The sequence below is a fragment of the Amblyomma americanum genome, chromosome 7 (assembly GCF_052857255.1).
Source record: "Amblyomma americanum isolate KBUSLIRL-KWMA chromosome 7, ASM5285725v1, whole genome shotgun sequence".
In the NCBI taxonomy this organism is placed as follows: Eukaryota; Metazoa; Arthropoda; class Arachnida; order Ixodida; family Ixodidae; genus Amblyomma; species Amblyomma americanum.
The window spans coordinates 23898351-23918866 of record NC_135503.1 but is presented as its reverse complement, the minus strand read 5'-3'; the positions used below and the strand labels follow the sequence as shown (position 1 = coordinate 23918866).

Sequence of the window (20516 nt, the reverse complement as noted above, 5' to 3'; positions counted from 1 at the left end):
CAAGAATGCGTTTCAAGAAACGCTCAATCAATAACGATTGGTTCCCGTTATTTTCCAGCCCTTAATTAAGCCGCATCATTAGCTGGCGTGGTCCCTCGATAAAGATCGACCGATCGAAGTTAAATCTCCACTGGACCACCGTCCATCCGCACGCCTTGTGCTGTGGCGCCATGACTGAGCTTATTTATGGTAAAGAGGAAATAAAATACAAAACGACAGCTACTTACAAATTATTTGTGTCACACACTTAACGCCAATTAATGGTTCGATTGTGGCGGTAAATATACACATTTGGGATAGCTACGACCGGTCAGTAAATTTTTGATCTGCTTGCTCTGTGGTGTCCTCGATACCGCAAAAGTCGCAAGAGCCTTGCAGATATACAAATAAATTGAACAGTCATTGAACCGAGGAAAGCATAGAAGAACGCTTCTTTTTTTTAATTTGTGATGTTTATCAGCGGGAAATTACTAGCGTAACTATATTTAACCTGAAAGATAATTCCGTAGAAAGAAAAAAGTTGTCGTATCGGCTCGCATTTCCCGACTAAGAAAACTGTCGACCGGTTATGTAATAAAGAAAATCAGAGTTGTTGTAGTGTTGTGATGTTCCCACTGCATAAGGTCGCTCTAAGTGCATTTTTTAAACGAAGATCTTGGAACTAGTCACTACTGCAGGCATTTTCCTCCTTTTTTTGCAGTCGTAATGCATATATTGCACGCATTCAAGAGACGATTCTGCCTTACGGCAACAAACTAGATACCTTTGGATATTTAATCAGCCCTAAATTATTCCGAGATTAGTGCACGCTTCACGGATTTAGTGTTGCCGTTCTGCCTGGTTTGAGAGGCCGAATTTACAAAGCGTTCTAAAAAAAAATTGTTCCTCTATTCAACGACGAGTTTAACCATGAGAAGGAACATGCAAGACAAGTAGCATTCCCCACCGCACACTCCTAGACATCCCTGACCAGGGAGAATTTTGAAAACCTAAGAATTGCACCGTCTAAGAACACTCAGGACACACAGATACGGGCAGGGGCGAACAAAGCAGAGTAATTTATCCGTTAACCATTCGCTGGCAGGATTGTTCGTGAGATCTAAGTGAAAATTTGTACACTAAAGAAAAAGGTGGCTTTAAAACAAAACAAGAGTGCATAGGAAGAGTTCACTAGACGTTCTAAGTGTTTCTTGATGTTGATGATCAGCGAGTATTTTATCAATGCTACTAACTCAAGATAGGATTGTGACGAGCAGGATCAGGTTACCTAAGGACACATCCGCTTGTTTTCGTAGATATTACGGTGAGTTATTCATAAATATTTTGACAACAGCAACAAAAGGTCCAGTAAAGGAAAGCTTGGATTGATGACTTAATGGTAAGCGCGGAAATTCGTTTGACAGCCACCTTGTCTGATGACATGCGTTGATAGGATCATGATGTCGATACTGATATCCTGCATAGGACAAAATAATGCACTGATAACCGCGAATAAAAAAAAAATACACGTTTCTTAAGAAAATTAGTTGGCTTAGGGAAACTTGACTTGTGGCTTCTCTTGACTAGCTCACACCCTGTATAGTTACCATTCATTGAGGTGGTCGCCCGTTATTCAAAAAGAGATCATGCCTCTTGTTTGCATGTTTAAAGGGAATTAATGCCGCTGACTTTGCTATTCGCAGTTGAAAACAAGAATTCTGAGTGGGCAGGCAGTTGAAAATATTTCTACAAAATGTTGTATTTTTCGTTCTTTCAGAGACTGCAGTGTGTATGAGGAAACGTCTCTGCGAAATATTTAGATGAAAACTGCATGCCTACCCTTGTTCTTTTGTTCGCGAAAAGAATTTTACGCCCTATAAATCTTGGCGGCTTCACGGCCATGACTCAATTAGAGTCGCATATATCGGAAAATTTTCAAATGACATGCAGTGACTCCGCTGTTCCTCGACCTTCATAGATGAGGGGCCATTTGGTCAAGAAATGTGCACGCTGTCGTGCGTAAGTTGCTTCTCACACCAATCGTACTTTGATGTCCTTGGACCCGACAGTTACAGGGTGTTGTCCCTTTTCATTCTGTTTCACTGCATACACGGATTCGGAAAAGGAGCGCGTTATAAATCGAGGGCTTGCTATTTTTCCCCTTTAGCGCCATTGTTACACACCCGACGAAAACGCGACCGGATCTTGATTATAGGGCAAACATCTTAGAACGAGCTGACATCGTTGCTGGAAAATGTACGTTTGAAAACGGGCGCTGTCCCTTCTTATCGTGACCGAATTTTTCAAACAATCGGTTTCGTTCGAAGCAATGCGCATTGAATTTAATGGGAGCGTGCTGAGCATTGCGCCAGCGGGATTAATTTTTTTCCTTCCTTCTGCCTTTGAATGAGCGGAGAGCTCAAAGGCTGCGGACATCCTGGCTTGATTTTCAGTTATTTAGAGCGCGCAGGCCTTCCCGGGATGAAAAGATAGATTACTCTGTCACTGCGCACGCGGCCGAATGCGCCAGTTTTGAAAAAACATCAGAGAAACACACATGGATGAAGAATACATGCATGCGTTCAACACCAGGTGCTGCGCCTGCATCTGTCTTCGCTGTTCCTGTGTGTTTTCCTTCAGTTCTCTTTAAATCCGCCCACGAACCAACACGCCTAATCGATAGCACTTCAATGCACCTGATCGCGCTGCGTGTAGTCATCAATCAGAAGAGCATACGCTTAAGTTACACAGGCCTCAAAGAAGACCCCCGGGACTTTACGGCTGGCGAAGCTAGGGCATAGATAGCAGCCGAAATTAGGCGCCCATCCGGTCAGCCTGACACGGGCTTCTCGTTCCATTTCATTTTTTTGTTCTCACTTTGTTCCTTCTTGCATAAAAAAGGGGAAAAGGAAAGTGCTCCCACCAGAGGGAGCCGGAATACCAAACTGCTATCGGGCTTGCATGTTTGCGAAGAGATTAGATGGAAGGTGCTGTGGGCACACGCGGCCGCTACAAGCTGCGCATACAACGACGGGGGCGTGGCATCGCCGCTCCACCAGCGGAACCGGAAGTGACGACGCGCCGAAGCACATCGTCACTGAAATCAGGCCTGGCTGGCCGAGGTCCCAGGGAGGTCCCAAGAAGGTCCCAAGGAGGTCCCAAGGAGCACCACCGACGCAGCCGTCCCTGCGGATCGAGCACGCTACACGTATGTACACCGCCTGAGCGAAGTATATGTCTTCACGGATCCTCCAAGCCGAGTTCACAACCGTCAGCAGCAGCAGCAGCGGCAGCAACATCAGTAGCGTCCACGTCGTCGTGTCGGAAGGGCGCACTCAACAGCGGCCGCTTAGCTGCATCACGCGTGCAGACCGGGGCGCGCGCGCGGTAACGGCTCTGGACAGCCGACTGCCAGGCCCTGGTCCTTAGTTTGTCTATATCGCGTGCTTTGTTTTCCTACGCGGTATCTAACACCTCGCTCTCTCACACAGCACTCGGAAGACGTTTGATGATGGCGTGTAGAATAGAATACAGTTGTAGTTGGTAGCAGCGGCAGCAGCATGAGCGGCAGCGGCAGAAGTAGTAGTATTAGCAGCTGTAGATTATTCTCATAAATAACTCTCTATCTTGATTTGGGCTTGAAGAAGGTTTCCCGGCACCAGGGGGAGCGGTGTCGACTTTGTCTCTCCCGCCGCCGCGGCTGTCTGGCGCTGCCAGCGGCGGCGGGTCGGGTGGCAACGTGCGGAGGGTGGTTGTGGTGGTGAACCCGAGCCGGCGGCGGCGCAGCCACCGCCGCCGCCGCAGTGGCCGTCGCCGCCGCCCCGCCTTCTGGTGGCGGGCGCGAACGTCGGGGTGGCGGTTGGTGGGGGGCTGCGGCCCCTGGTTCTCGAAGAGGAGGGCCTCTTGCACCTCGTGGCAGCGGGTCCAGCCTCAGAGGGAGGCGAGGCTGTCTTCGACGCCACCGCCGTCCACGGCGCCCTTGGCCGGTCGCTGCGCGAGGCTCAGCTTCAGCTGCTCGCCCGAACTGCCTGCGCTCGCGAAACAGCCGCGAACAACACAGCACCCAGAATATCCACAGAACCCAGAGGACCAGGAAGACGGGAGGACCCAGATGACCGGAGGACCCGGATGACCGGAGAACCCAGATGACCGGAGGACCAGGATGGAGGACGCAGAGTACCCGGAGGACGCGTGGCAAACAGGGTACAGCACAGCCAAGGATGCCACAGGGTAGGAAAAATGGAGCGGAGGAGAACGGGAAAGTGGGATAAAGAGAAAAACCAAGAAACACAGGAAGAAATGTTAGTTCATCACATCACTGGCCATATAAGCTCGAGCACATTAAAGTCACGATGAGATTTGGTGGCAGCGCTAACAAAGCCCGAAAAGAAGACAGACACCAAGAATGCTGGACATCATCTCACTGTGATGCCTAATCAGCGTTCATCATAATGATCAGCCTGACTGCGCTCACTGCAGGGCAAAGCCTCTTCAACGTCTCTCCAACCAATTAGGCTAACCTTGTCGTTTGCCAGCTGCGGCGACCGAACTAGCGTTCAGCCCTCGTATGTTAGCGCTGGTACCAAGTCTCCTCGTGTTCAAATGATGCAAGTAGTCCAGCTGGTAGCAGTAGTAGCGGTGTCGCGGGCAAGCTGGATTAGCCGTACATTGATCATATCGGCAACTGCTCTCCTTGTGTCTCGTTGTGTAAACAAAGTACCCGGTGTTCAAAATTATTCAATTCAGATTTTTCTTTGGAAAGCCAAGAGAATTACGACAAGGTGGTTCGTGCAGGCGAATTCAGCAGCATGAAGAAATTATGTATCTGATAGAGCTCTATGAATAAACGAATAGTTAAGTAAATTTACGTAAACATTTTTTATTTTAGGGGCAAGATTATTTTGAGAAATTGAGGGCCGAGTTCACGGCATTGCAGGTGAACTTAGTTTTCATAATTTCTTAATCAGCAATGTGGTTTGAAATATCCAAAATCAAGAACACGCATTTCAAAGCTGGTTGAGTAGGCTTTCCCGCATTGCCCATTTATAAAATGGTGTCGGTGCGTCTGTGGCAGCAAGCGAATGGAGGCGCAGGTTTCTTTAACTTGTAAACTTCGGCTACCTAGTGACATCTTCCTTTCACTGAGCGGCATCAAAGACTTCGTGCGCTGTCTTGTTTACCGCTTTCGACTACGGCGCTGCTTGCTAGTGGAAGCACGTTTCTAGTTTAGGCGACCATGCGCCAGCGACACCCGCAGCAACTGGCCCGCAGATCTCTCTCTCTCTCCAGAGTGTGTGTGCGTGTGTGGGCACATTGGCGACGTTCTAGAACTACGCAACACATTTCAGGAATGGCTCTGAACCGAGGAACTATAAATGCTGCAACGCAATACACGCGGCTGCAGTGGATCGGCGTCACATCCAGAAAGGGCCTTCAGTGTCTGAAGGAAGCCGCACGTGTGGAGAACGTCTATATTGAAAAGGCGACAAAGCCCACCGACACATCCCTTTCAACTGAGCAAAAATAAAAAATAAACAGAGATACAGAGGAGGAGGAGGCACAGTTGGAGCGTCGTTAAATATACCATGAGGACGCAAAAAATAAAAATATGAGGGAAGGCGAATTATGCCCCCGTCATCCAAACAAAGTTAAATCAATGGAGCAGAGGAGGCGGGGGAAACAGCAGAAAAAACCAAAGTGTATAGGAAAGGTTAAGCCGCCGCAATCGTTGGTGCAATAGGAGAAAAGTATTTCCGGAAAAGGTCGCCTCTACCGCCGCCGCTGCCGCCAGGAAAGCGAAGAATCAATTACGCCCCGGACCCCGGAAGTGTCAACAGAGTGAGCCTGGTGGGAGGGGGGAGGAGGAGGAGGGCAGCGGAAGAGGGGAAGGGGGCGAATAGACACCCACGGGAAGCTGCAATCTAAGGTCTTATTCTTCGCTTCTTGTTCTATCAGTCCTTCGTGATCTTTATTTCGTTTCCCTGCCTCCCCCTCTCTCACGAGCTCTGAGAACGATAACAGAAACACTACTTTGGCGGACCATAATAGAAACGGAGCTCTGATAGAAACGCGCCAGCCAAAACGACCGGGGTGATTCGAGAGCGGTGAATGGTGAATGAAGAGCTCTCTCTCTCTCTCTCTCTTACATTAAACGCTTGTTGACCGGCTTCATTTGCAGCTTGACCTGTGCTTTCTCTTTATTGTTTGTTTTAGTCGCGCGCTGCTGTGGCTGCTGTGACATCGAGAACAGTTTTAAAGGACACTTCTTTTCTGGAAATATGCGGCGCTAAGACTGTGAGACACAGGCGGAGCAGGCCTGCCGACATTTAGAGTGTCAGGATAATCTCGCCCGACCGTTATCGCCACTGCTACCACAACCACGGCGAACTCGTATTTCTTAATACGAGTCCTTATAAATTCTGTACGCCTGGAAGCGTGCACACATTGTTTTACGAATATACACAAAAACAGCAAGGAGAGCTCATTAGAATGCAGCACGCTTCAAACGTTAAAGCCTAATTTACGTCATCACATGTAAATACATTATTGTGCTGACAGTCTATGATCCCTGTCGGGCTTAATAGCACCTTAATTTTCGTGTTATCTTCCTGTTCAGTGCGTACCAAATCGCGTCCCTTAATGTGTAACGTCGCAATCATTTCTCGTTCAAATTGATAGCTAAAATTTATTCGATTTTACTTTTTCGTGAAAGGTCAGACCACCACCTAAAACACGTCAAATCCTTGAGTAAGAGCATGAGCAATATGCACGAACAATTTAAATGAACGTATTGGTGCGCAGCTGTCTCTCTTTACCCAGACGCTGTGCCTCCTATTCATGCATCTTCCTCCACACGCCCTCCGATAACGGGGAAACATTCACACAGAGTCCAGCGGCGTTGCGTTCTTGTTAGGGTTGACCTTCAGAGCCACCAGACGGCGCGCAGCATCGTGTGTCCTTTATGCGCGTCCGGCTTGCGGCGACTGCATATGCAGCGGGCAGTAGCAGCAGCGTGCCTGCTCATCCACTGCAGAGGGCGATCAATTTACGTAAGCGATGGAGCGGCCGTCAAAGGAGGCATAGAGGAAGCCCTTCCCTAATATACTGCCTCGCGCGCCACCCGCGACAGCGTCCGCGTCCCGGTCTCCCTCGACCGCGCGTCACATTCACTGTGTGTGTCTGTATACGACAACAAAGCCGCGGTGGCGACCGCAACGTACTCGCGACACGCGCGCTCGGCTAGCCCCCGGTGCGGCGGGTCGATTATGCATCGGATGACGCCGCTGCGGTCAATTGTTATGCGTGCCGCCGGCTTTTTCAATCAGCAAAACAGGGGGAGCCTCCAAGCCAGTCCAGCTCGACGGAGTTCCACGCGGGCACCACCCAGATCCCTCCTTTCCAGCACTGCGTTTATGCAGTGTAGTATTCAGTCCCAAGCTTTCTTTTTTTCCGCGCGGTGGCGCAGCGATCTGCAGGACCCGCCGCGTAAAATGAGAACGGGTTGGAAAGAAATACAAGTCGCTGGTGTAAATGCCTCGCCTTTAGTATTCATGGGTGTAGAGTGAGGTCGAGAGGTTGCTACGCTGCGCGGCGTGAGTCAGTGACATCATTATCCGGTTACTGAAGGGGGGCAAGGAGCATTGTACGACTACGAGCCTGCATCGCAGCTAAGCAATGCTTTAAAGGTTTTTCCCCGGCAGCATTTCGCCTTGTTTATTAACCTATTTGCTCACTGGCTTTCTGAATGGGCTTATTGAAAATAGTCAAAGAAGAGTCACGACCGCGGGGTCTAGGAAGGTTAACTGAGGGCAAGAATAGTTGGTCAAATTAAAAGGTAGGGTTTTAACGTAGTCAAACGGAGGAGACGTGGGAAAGCATGTGCTTATCCTGATTGGCTCATGGTTTTGCTTTGCTGAGTCGTCGGCGCGTCTGGCGACGATATTAGGCTGAGGTTAATCTCTGATCGAGGTTAAGCTGATCTGATGTATTCGCGCCGCAGATGGAAACTGATGGAGACGACGATGCGCAATGCACAGCACGAGTATAGTGCCCAGAATATAGTATATTCTAGGCACCATAGCACGAGAGTGTGTTGCAGTTTAACACGAGGCGTGATTGGCTGCGGCGACAGCAGAGTGCTCTCGTGAAGTGGCCAGCTAAGCTGTTCTGTTCGCGCCGCCGAGGATTCGAATCCCTGTCACGGAAGTATTTATCTATTCAAGGTCAAGGCTTCCGCGATGGCTCGGCTTCTGCAGCTTTGGTCGTGAAGTAGAGCCTTCGCTCTAAAAATCATAATCTAAGTGAACAGTACACAGAACACGCAATACGCCTCTCTGGCTACGCAGGTTTCCAGCATCCACATAAGCACACCCTCTAAGAAGAGCAAGTGGTTAGTGGCACACAACACTTGCGAAACTGACGACCACCAACAAGTGACACTGGAGATTAGCGAGCGAACGAGGACAAGACTGGACAGCAGAAGATGAGACAGATCAGAAAATGAAAATAAGATTAGACAAGACCTGAGAAAGGCAAACTTAATTTGAGCAGACAACGCGAGAGCAGACGATACAATACAAGGCCAGATAATACAAGACAGGACTTACCAGAGAAAGAGGAACAAAACCGGACAAGAACCGATTAAGCGGGATGACGCGAGAAAATACAGCACAAAACAAGAACAGGCAAGATACTGGCAGACAAAACAAAACAAGACCCGATTAGCGGTAAATAGAGGGTGGGAAAAGCATAATTCCTGAGAGCACAAACAAGAGGAAGGTGGGAAGGCTGAGTCCACTGACCAACGTCGCGCACAGAGGGTTTGTCGTCATCTGGGTCCAGACGGAGACAACTTCACTTGTCGGAACGTTGGTCAGCACAGCGAGGCTCTCCTACGTGCCTTTGTCCAGGTCAAAACTGTCAAGGTCTGACTAGACCACATGACACGCGAAAATGTAAGCCAATGCATTATAAAGGTCAGGACAGGCAAGACAAGACAGATGGGAGGTTGTGGAGGGCACCGCAGTGACGACGCTTCGGAGAGGGAGAGCAGGCGTATAGGGTGTTTACCGTCGAGCTGCAGCTTGGGTCGGCGCACTCACCGGTGCCGCAGGTGCCGTGGTTGACGGAGGTGCCGCACGTGCTGCTGGTCGGCGCCTTCTTGTAGGTGGCGCTGTTCATGGTCAGCTTGCGCACGTTCTTGTCTGGGTGGCAGAGGATGATGTAGATCTTGGGTGAGAACAGGCAGAACAGTGCCACGTATGCGCTCAGCGAGATGGACACGCACAGCGTAGTGATCTGGATCTGCGCAGGTTGTAGAAAAAGAAATAGAAAATGGGGTTAAAGATGGCGCACAGCAAACAGCTTGCTTTTCACGTGGTATGAATGGGGCTGACCTGAGGCTCTGTCGTGAGCCTCAGCAAAAGGATTAAATGCAGTGGCATATCGCTAGCTCGAACTCGCTTAATTCAAACTTCTGCTTTGTTCGAAGTGAACGCTTTGGTCCCGTCAGTATCATGTGTATTAGAGGGACTCCGATGGCACAGAAGTTACGTGGAAACCTTTTAAATGACTCCACGGGATGGGATTTGTGACGTGGATGCCGCATCTGAGAATCGCTAACCGCAAATATGACAACATCTGCACGACTGACTTCACATTCAAGATGGTTAAAATCCTGATGATAATTTTTTTATGGCGCAAAGACATCTGTGGCCAGAGAGCGCCATGGTACAAGCAAGTTTCGTCTACTCAAGGCGGGGTCAAAGACCCATTTCTCATGCATTTCACCTTAAATAAGCCGGGAACCATGCAAGCCAGGGGAAAGATTGTGCACACTGTATTACCGGTGGGTACCCGGAGGCCCTGGGAATCGAACCCCGCACCTTCCGCACGCGAGGCGGATGCTCCACCTACTAGGCCACGGCTGTGGTGGGGTGGATAAAATTGAACATTTAGAGCTGTTGACAGATGCCGAAGGTCTGCAATTTTTTACCTCTCCTGAATATATGCGTTACAGAATAATAATAATAATAATAATTGGTTTTTGGTGGAAAGGAAATGGCGCAGTATCTGTCTCATATATCGTTGGACACCTGAACCGCGCCGTAAGCGAAGGGATAAAGGAGGGAGTCAAAGAAGAAAGGAAGAGAGAGGTGCCGTAGTGGAGGGCTCCGGAATAATTTCGACCACCTGGGGATCTTTAACGTGCACTGACATCGCACAGCACACGGGCGCCTTAGCGTTTTTCCTCCATAAAAACGCAGCCGCCGCGGTCGGGATCGAGCCCGGGAATACCAGATCAGTAGTCGAGCGCCCTAACCACTGAGCCACCGCGGCGGGGCGCGTTACAGAAACACAGGAGCACGCATTCATTTTCATCCATGGCGATGACACTATGAATGCATGAAGTGATTTCGTCGTTACCCAGAACGCTATCTGTAAAACAAAGAAAGAACTTTGCGGCTAATGTCTTAATTTCTGGTCATTTTCGCAACGGCAGCTTTATTGTACACACATTTACCAGAGCAAGCTATACCTCAGCATCACGCAAATTCTTTTGAGATTTTATCCCGTGAAAAAGAAAAGTGATAGTAACCACACGTGACGTAATTAGTAATCCGAGCTCCAGCAATCAACTTTCATCTGAATTTTTTTGTTATCGGTCACAATACTATTTCACACACTTTTTTCTCGCTCAAATAATGGCAATGGCAATGTGTACCATTCGGTTTCGGGTTTACATTTGACCCTTTTGTTTCATTCGAAAAGGAGCGCAGAATTTTTATTTGAGTGCAAAAACAAAAACAAAAGACACTTTTTCCCGCTTTAAGAGGTCTATATCTGCTATTCTTCATTTCAAAAGAATGCGAAAGAGTAATGCTACATTCACAAGCTTAGCTGCATCAGAAAGACCAGTGCGCCCCTCTCTCAACAAGTCAGGAGAACGTAACAGGCTGACCAGTCTCTCGGGACCAATAAAGTAAACAAACTGGCGAACCCCACACAAACTTCCCGTCTCCGCTCTGAGGCCAGCCGACCATTATGCCGGCCGCCGGCGATTACACCCGTCTCACACGAAACAACCGCAACGGGAGTGAGCTGTAAGCTGTCGGAACGTGGCAACGAGCGATTGGATATCATCGCGCACACGGGAAGGGCTGAATCGCAGGCCGTGACGTCACTCGCGATAGCCCGCAACCACAGGTCTCCAGGGGACTGCATCGCTACTCCAAGCACGATGCCTAATCACGCTGTCCGCCGAACGGCTCCCGAGGGCGTTTCGGCGCTTCAGGAAAATTGCGAATTGCGAGGCTTAGCCGGTAAACCCGGTTATACGCGAGGAAAAAGAAAGCAATCAGAGATGGGCGAGCAGCCACAGCTAGCAATCGCCGTAGCGAAAGCGGGAGAAAGTGTGTGCTGCTCATTTGTTTCATTTGTTGTTCCAGATCGAGCAATGCCACACACTTGCTGATGTCGATTGCACGAACGTATGAAATAGTTGCTTGCATGCATGCCTTTGCGGCTTCGAATTCACCGGAAGCAAAGAGCCACTCCCCCCTCCCGCTTTCCTTCGATCCCGGCCGCGGCAGTCGCATTTGGACCGAGGCGAAATGCGGCTGGAAGTGGTCGAAATTGTGCGGAGCCCTTCACTACCGCGTCCCTCATAGCCTGCGTCGCTTTGGGACGTTAAACACCATAAACCAAACCAAACAAAACCAGACCAGACCAGGCCAGGCCAGATCATACCAGACCAGTCCAGAGACCAGAGACCAGAGACCAGACCAGACCAGACCAGACCAGACCAGACCAGACCAGACCAGACCAGACCAGACCAGACCAGACCTTCTTCCAAAACATATACATTTTTTTTCATGCAAAACGAAACGACCCATCAGTGCATAGTGAGTTAATTCGTAGAGCACCTATGTACGGCACATAGATTCAGCGGAAGACTGCACGAGCGACCTCTGGCGAGTGCCGACATAGCGCCATTCCTCAGAGTAACTCAACCACCCATTTTATTAAGGGCTTAGGGGCTACTTCGGTCTAAGTTTTCACCCGGAAGAAGTAAAACATTGACGGGCGTTGAAACAGGCCGCAGGGTTAGAAGATTAAAAAATAACGACCCATATTTACGTTTATTTTTGGTAACTAAAACTAAGGCTTCCTCGGACTGATCTTGAGCGGCTGTTATAGCAGTCTGTACAGCTTTTATTTTATTTGGCAGACGTATACACTGCGCAGCGTCTTTAAGATATACAGTCCCGCAAAAACTTGTGCCGGCGTCTCTAACAGGCAGCCTGATTCTACAAGTCCTTGCCGATTCTACGATTGGCTGACGGCCGTGCCTCGATCAAACACGACCACCAAGCATACTCTGTGGAGCAGAAACTGAATACTAGCTTCAATTCAATGCCTTATCAATGCATCGCCAATTCAGCCTTACCGTTTGAATTCCTTACGCTCTTCGAATATTCAATAGAATGCAGATGCCTCAAAAAGAGCCAGCAGCCAGACAGACTTGTTCATAGTGCTTCACAGCTCCATCGAACCAGAGTATGGCCGCAAGCCTCCAGACTTCTCGAATTAACAAACTTCCGCTTCCGGCACTCCCTGCAGCTTCCTTGTCATGTCTGCACAAAACAACGCTCGCATTCTTACAGCAACCCACACGCGCCCATTAATGCTCCGCGTTCAAGCGAGCGACGGCCGCTCACTCTAAGCCAACAAAAGCGCGCTGCTGCTATGGCTGCTTTTGTTTCGCATCTAATTATGGAAACAACGTCAACAGCGCGCACGAATCCGCCCTGTGTGCGCTCGCAAGATTGGAGACGCGGGCACAATGTGACGCGTCTAAACAAAGAAACGCAAGCCTACGCGACGCCGCTGAACGGCGGCAGCTGCGAATCTGGCTGCCTCGTGATGCACAAAGCGCTCGCTTCTCTCAAAGCTGCCGACGCGAACATCGAGCGCTGATTTTGGGTAGTGCGAAGCTCTTCAGCCTCGCTTCAGAAAGCACAGCCCACCGTGCGCAAATGTGCGGCGTTTTGAAAAAGAACGATGCTCCGGCCATTGCTCGCCGTGTTGGCAGCTGTCGAAGGGCTTTGGATGCGGCGTCTCCCGAAAGTTAGCGGGCGAGGTTTGGTTGGGGTCGCAAATGCGCGTGTTGCGTGACTGCCGGAACGTGGTGCCGGCCCTTTTCGGGCATTCATCGCGAGATGATACAACCGGGAGCATAAGACAATCTCTGTATTGGAAGAAACGGTCGCTCTATCTTGATGCGGAGAGCACCAACACGGCCACTTCTACTTTTTTTTGTGTGTGTGACAACACTACTCCAGACGTACTAACCCAGAGAAAGAATCTTGTCTTCTTGTATTGTCTTGTCCACCTAACTAATCCGAGCTTATATCAGTTACTCGGGTAAGCTTCGGTAAGTTCGGAGGGGCGTCGCGCCAGTTGTAACCAATGGGAGGAAGGTGGCAAGGGGCAGGCGGCAGTTAATGATCGGTCGCGAGAGGTTGATCGCAAGAGCAACCTGGGTCTTACAACTCCCACCGGTGGCTGTAAAAGAAACAGCCACATGCCAGTGCAGCGGCGTATCGCTCAACCGCTGCGTCACTGCGCCGGTAGTGGTATGATGACTCGCCTCGATCTATGAATGTTGAGTAGAGAATGACCAAATCTGCATATATGGACGTTCATAACTTACAAAAGCTATCGCATCATTCCCTTAAGGCGGAGCTTAAGTGGTCCCTCCAATTGAAGAATGATCACCTGCCTCCGCACGTCTGCTCGGTTTAACAACAGTAAACCCCTAACACTTTTTTTTTTATCAAGTGGCCGTGCTACCACTGACTTTCAAACACTTGTGCATGTGCTACAACGTGGTTTTGTTGCTCGATGAAAACGTTCGTTCTAAATGCGGTACAAGACAATTTTAGAGAGATTTACTCGTTTGTACTGATCAGAAACGTACGCGATTACGGCCATTGTTACTGGGACTTTTTCGCTGCGTTTGATTCTGGCGATGAATTCAACGTGACCGTTCCTTACACCTCGCCCCGATGGCATAACGAATATGACATTCGGCTGCTGAACTCAAGGGCGACGGACCAAGTTTCTATGGAGGCGAAATACGAAAACGCCCTTGTGTTGAGCGATATTAGTGGCTCTTAAAAAACCCAGTGTGGTCAACATTAATACGAAGCCCTCCAGTACGGCGTCTCTCATAGCCCGTGTGCAGCGCTGGGACGTCCCACCCCACATACCAGATGTCATACCTTTCTGTCCCGCTTGTGACGTCAGTCTACAACACTATATAGTGACAAACAGGCACGAACAGCTTAAGGCTGCACACATGGTTACCAGAGGGCGAACTCCGGCCATAGATAACCAAGCCACTTGGCAATAACGTTGAGCTAGTTCGAAGCTTACGAGCAGATCAGTGTGAACAAATAAATTAACCATAGTAGCCAAATGCACAAGAGAACATTTACACGGTATACAGCATGAAACAGCGGGGTTATGAAGGGGAAAGCATCCAATATGGCGAAAGCGGCTCTGATTACCCGCAAAATAATGACCGACCGACCGTCCAACACCGCACAAAAGAAGAATGACACAGCAAGAAAGCAGGCATGCGAGCGCACAGCTCTGTTTGATGGCCGGGCGGAGGGGCATTTATTCCGAAGCTGGTACACTCTGAGTACGACGACGCAGAAACAGGAGCTTGCAAGCTCCCAGCGGGCAATTCATCGCCTTGAATGATGGGAACGGTTTGTTTCGCGCGCAGGCCTAGCTTGCACTACGCTTGCACCACCACCAGTTTCCCGGACAGAGGCATTCCCGGTAATGTTTGCATAAAGAAGAGCCGAAAAGGTATGGAGGCGTTTCGAGCGTGCCATCCCATAATAAACGGGTCGTAATGATGCTCGAGTTTATATACAGCACTGTTTGCTCGGTTCACAGGTAATTAGAAAGAAGATATTGCTAAAAAGCGCTCTTTATTGCTAAGCACGACCTCCAATCAGGAAAGTTTAGCTGCGTGTTTGCTGCGTACTTTCACGTATCTGTGATTTTGAGATTTTTTTTTTATTGGAGCAAGTGGCGACACGTGGTTTTAGGAATACGGTGCAAGTTGTCCGTAAAAAAAAAAAAGAAACGCCCGGAGCTGATCAGGTACTTGCAGGAACATTTATCTAATCTGCAACTGCGTGTTTTACGTCCTTTATTTTGGTTATGATGCCACGTGTCTGCTATCTTGTGGCCTTGCAACGAGAGAAGAATCGGTTTGAAGTGATATCAGCGCCAAAAGTACAGGCATACCGAGGCAGACTACTTCAAGACGAGCGTTGTAGAAGAAAAAGAAGACAAAAAGAAGAATAGCAAAACAAGAGCACAGTCTTCATCTTTGTCTTTGCAGTTTCTTGCGCTGACAACCTTAAAATCGCTACTCCTGCACAACTAGTCCAAGTTTCCGTTCTTTCGAACAGTATCGACTTTAACAATGTACCGAGCTAGGTTTGTGCTCGGTGTTTTGCGATTTGTGAATAGGTCCTATAGGAAACAAATCGGTAAGTTTATTTGAAGAACAGTGTTTCATCTGCGTCTCTACCATCGAATATGTGGTTTAGGGCCTGAAAAAAAAAGCAGCGAGCTTGTGAAGCACACTGTACTGCAGATGCACGTATTTGCAACCGAATTTCAGATTTAAATCCTTATTATTTTCGCAACAGCAAGAGGGCTCCATTTGTACGACCACAACATCTAGAGCGCAAAAGAAAGACGCGTGTATTGCGTCAAGATCTGAGCTGGAAACTAAGAGAAGCCGGTGGTGGCCAAGAAAAAAAAGCGAGAGAGAGAGAGAGATACATTGAGCCTCGTATACTGCGCGATACACAACGTCAAACGTTACTGATGCGTTTTTACGTGAGGTCAAGAATTATCCGAGATTATTTGTCCGCATCAATACAACAGAGGGAAATCTATACAGTCTCGGTAAGGACGCGCTGAACGAAGAGAAACAAAACCTAAACGCTGAAAGATTTTTTTATTTAAGTTTCCAGCGCACAATAATCTTGGCAATAGGACCCGGACAGCGCAATTTCACTGCGACTGATTGTAGGGGGCCCGCGAGGCTTAGAACGTCACCCAGAAGTCGGTCGCAAGGACCTATGGTTGACCTCCTCCTCACAAGGAACGCAGCCTTCGTAGTCGGAACACACGCCCTAGCTTGAACTAATCTCATCATAAATAACCACCTCCGGCAGCGAAGACCCAATGCGACCCCGAAACTGAACGGCGTAGCTCAGCGGCAGACTCAACCCCGGACATTGGGCGGTTGGGTGGCGTGGCGGTATTTTTCTCCATGATCGAGTGCCCAGCTAAAAGACGAGACCAAGGTCCGGCCGAGGTGGGTTGACCGAGCCTTCATCTCGGGAGGGGGTAGCATTCTGGAAATCCCTCGAAGCACGATGACGCTTCCCTACATGGGACGCCCAATAGGTGGTGGTGGGGGGGGGGGGGGGGGGGTACAGCGGAGACAGTTTAATGAAGGTGGTCGGCGATGGCGCTGCGCTAGCTAGCTTGCTTGCTGGCTTCCTCCGAGTGATTCCTGGCCGGCCATTTATCGGCAGGACTTACGGAGCGGGCAACCTATCATCGAGGAAGCGGGAAGCGAAACAGATAGTTTCGCGGACGCTGCAGTCAAGATTCGTTCCTCCGTAGCTCGGCGGCCAAGCGCAGCGCGGGATGCAAGACTCCGCCAGAGCTATAGGCGATCACTCGGGTTCTTCGTACTGTGTGCTACTAGCCTCGCGATGCGTACTGGAGTTGATGGAGAGACGCTGCGAGGCAGGGATGTATCCTGCTACTGTTTCAATGACTCGGCCATGGAGCGAAGTATTTCCTCCAGCCGCGCTTCTTCGAATGAAAGCAACGAATGCTTTGGAGCGCGGGTGAAGCATGACTTGTCCCTCACATTTGTACACTAGCCATAAGTGCAAACCGTTTGAAGATTTGTAGAAGACATATCAACCAAATGACTTGCGAGAGTGCACAAAAAGGGTCCATAGCCCTTAGCGCGTCAGGAGAAAAAAAAACTGCCCCCAGTTTAAAGACCCATTCTTCTAGAGCGCATCAGTTTGCAGAAACGATTTGATATTTTTCTGACATTTGGATTTATGAGATGGCTCCTTCCAAGTCCACATGTCTAGGATCCTGCTCACGGTATTTTAGCACTCTCTGTGAGTTAGCAGCACACTCTGCTTTCGGTACGGGCCCGTGAGGCGGTGTCCTACCGGTGCTCACTATCTGGCAGCGTCGGTTATAATACCGGAGGGTAAGAACGTTTAGCGTGCGCTGTTTCATTTTGTTCCGGCGAAAGAATGATGTCATGGTTTATACGCTTCAAAATTATTCGGGTTCAATCAATTTATGTCGGTTGTTAATGCTTATTGCGAACTGCAGTTCTCCCGGTATATTGCCATTTCACTGAAGCTCTCCCAAATGCTCTGGCTGTTTCTGACGCTGCAATGTAAAGCCGCCGCAATAATTATGCATCGTGCACTGGCTCACTTACCCACAAAATCATCCGCTTCCCTTCTCCCCCAACCACTCACCCCATCCTGCGTCTCTCACTAAAATTCCACACAAAAATATGCCACAGAAATGTCTGATGGACTTGCTGTCAACGCTACCAAGCTCTGATAAAGTAAGTTAAGTTTCCTCACACGGAGAAACCCGCTACAGTGCCGCGATCGAACACCCACAAAGTGCTTTCATATTTGAATGATAAGGTAAAGTCCGCAACGCCACAAGGCTCGCGGGCAGCAACTTGGAACGGCTTTTCTAGCCTCTTGCTCATATCCTAGCAGGATTAAGTGCCAAATGCCTTAATTATTGCATAACTGAACCAACGTTGTTCCGCTGAAACCTCTTAAATGTTAGCGTGGTTCACCAATTGCTGCTAGTGAACAAAAATATTAATAAAACATTATGGTAAGAGAGACCCTCAATAGCTCCCGGGTACCCTGTCATCGTTCTCGTGTTTGCTCCCCAATGCAGGCAACTCGAGACGCGCTCACTGACTTTGCATACGCATCGCATCGAAAGTGCTTGACTTACGCCAAGATTCAAGTACATCAAAGGTCAGAACCCCCCCCCCCCCCCCACCCCCCCCCCCCCCCCCCCCCCAAAAAAAAAATGTTTCCTCTGCGATGACATCGCTTACAACCGATCAGTGAAACGGGAATACTTAACGCGTAGTGATTTCGACTCGGCGTAGAGACGCGGTTTCAGAGAGAAAGAAACACGAAAAGCATTAAGCGGAGCCATGAAATGAAAGAAGGGCAGCCTGATGGGGCGCACTCGTCAAAAACGAATTACTTAGTTGTCGCAAGATGGTTTGTTCAGAGAAGAGCATGACAGAAAAAAAAACCATAAAAGAAACGAGAACAAGAAGACAGTAAAGTGAAGCAAGCGTCTCCACACAAATAAAAATACAAACAAAAACATTAGCGAGACAATAAAGAAAGAAAGAAAGAAAGAAAGAAAGAAAGAAAGAAAGAAAGAAAGAAAGAAAGAAAGAAAGAAAGAAAGAAAGAACGGATGGCGGTGAAATACTTCAGGACGAAAAATTCCCAACCCAAGCTTGGGAAAAAAACGGAATATTTGCATCGTAAGCGTCGTCGATGGAAAGGTATGCAGATCCCTTAAATGGTTTTCCACGAGGACAGCGCGCGAAGGAAGGAATTTCGAATCCCAACCGCAGCAAGACGAGGAAAGGGAGGGAGGAGGGGCGAATGAAACACGTAATGCTCTGCCTACGTTCTGGAAAGTACAGGCAAAAGCACGCTTTGACAATGAGCGCTCTTTGCTGAGATGCGAACGTGTAACGGGTAAAGTAACGTGCAGGGCATGCCTAGTTGTTTCTCAAGCAATGTAGCAAAGTTCACCGTAACGCCGGTAACTCTTCGCGAGCTTCGGTTGATGATGCGAAATAGAAAACAAGCGCATGTAAAGTGCTATCGCAAGTTCCGAGTATCAGACTGAAAAGCGACTCGGAAAACGGCTTTTATACGAAATACAGTGCTAGTCACGTAGGCTTCTGTGCTGTCTACAAATGTTGCTCTTAATACGGCGTCTTGTGAGTATAAAGGCGATTCTTTTAACTGGCAAATAAAATTCGAGTACTACGAGGCTTAATTGACGCGAAACCAAAACTATAAATGTAGGGTTGCATGAAAGCGAATTGTGAAGCAGGCGCTTTTTAGAACTAAATATATGAGCGCAAGATCAGAACAAATACACGGCAGCCGAAAGCGTTCTAATTCACTGTACTCGTCTTGAGGACCTTCAACGCGTTGAAATGGTCCTCCAGTTTTCAGCACATGCAGCACAGCCATTGCGTTCGTGTAAACTATTAGGCAACCGACATCTATATACATAATCGGCGCCGCGTACTAAACACTGGTAAGAAATGGTTTTGCGACATCGTTAGCAGGAAAAAAGAAGGAAGAAATTGGAAGCATGACTACGCGAGATTTTACTCTACCGCGGGGGAAGAGCTCAAGTGGGACTGAAAGACAAATAAACGTGGTAGCTAAAGCTTAGTAAGAAAGCGAAAGCTTAACGTGCTTACCAAACTGCGCGCTTCGCCTGTTTACGGATGCACGCGGTTCAAACTTCGGCATTCAAGTCGAGACGGAAGTGCCAAATACCCTGGCAACAAGCCCGCTTTGTCTTCGAAAACAACTGTCGTCGAACTCGACTTTCTTTGAAAGCCTAGAGAGCGGATTAAATGCAGCGTTCTTTAAGAAAGCCAAGTTTCGCGACATGGAGGGCGCTTCAAAGATTGCGAGTATCGGTGAAGCTGGTGAGTTTTGATGAAAGTTTTTTTTTGGCGTACATACACAGGCGGTAGTCACTTGATTGCCGTATTGTGCTTTCCCAAGAAACTCGCAGCGGTTCGCCAAGTCTCGCACGTGTTTCTCCTGGCTTTCAATGCAGTCGCTATTTCACAAATATGGCAGACTCAATTCGCTGTCCTTTCGGAGCGCGCCAGCTGCCGAGACTTTGTGACAACTTGCGAGACGCGTGTGAGACTTGTCAGACTCAAGAGACAACTTGAATCAAAGGAGCGCAAAAGGAACGCGAAAGAAAAGGAGCACGGAAGTCTAGTTCTTGATTAGCCCTTTGCAGGACAGTGGGACACATGTGTCCCACTTGATTCAATGCCGGCATACGGACAACAGTGCACCTATGCACCATGTTCTTGCGTGCTTTTCACTACCGAACTATCCAAAAAAACCATTCAGCGCATTTTTATCTTTCGCTAATTGCAGTTTTTTTGGTGTTCTGCGTGTTTTCACGAGCGCTGGTGTACAGTTCGAGGAGAGTAATTTTGGCGGGGAATTTTTTTTTATTTCCGACTTTTCAACCTTTACGTCGGTAAATCCTTCACAACGCAAATCAAGAACACATTGCAACATACGTACACTATGGCGGTATAGATGGAAATTTCTTATGCGATA

General features: G+C 48.8%; 1 protein-coding gene across 2 annotated transcripts in view; it reads right to left on the bottom strand.

The window, feature by feature from the left end:
• Positions 1-446: 446 nt before the first annotated feature.
• LOC144098690 (metabotropic glutamate receptor-like) overlaps positions 447-20516 on the bottom strand; it is a 241144-nt gene continuing 221074 nt past the window's right edge. The window contains exons 8-9 of one of the 2 annotated variants that reach the window (XM_077631506.1): positions 9049-9282; positions 447-4007 (exon numbers count right to left, since the gene is read on the bottom strand). In XM_077631506.1, the coding sequence (XP_077487632.1) occupies positions 3987-4007; positions 9049-9282 (255 nt within the window). In that variant the 3' untranslated portion in view covers positions 447-3986. The remainder of the gene's footprint in view (positions 4008-9048; positions 9283-20516) is intronic. The other variant, XM_077631505.1, reaches the window with a different exon arrangement.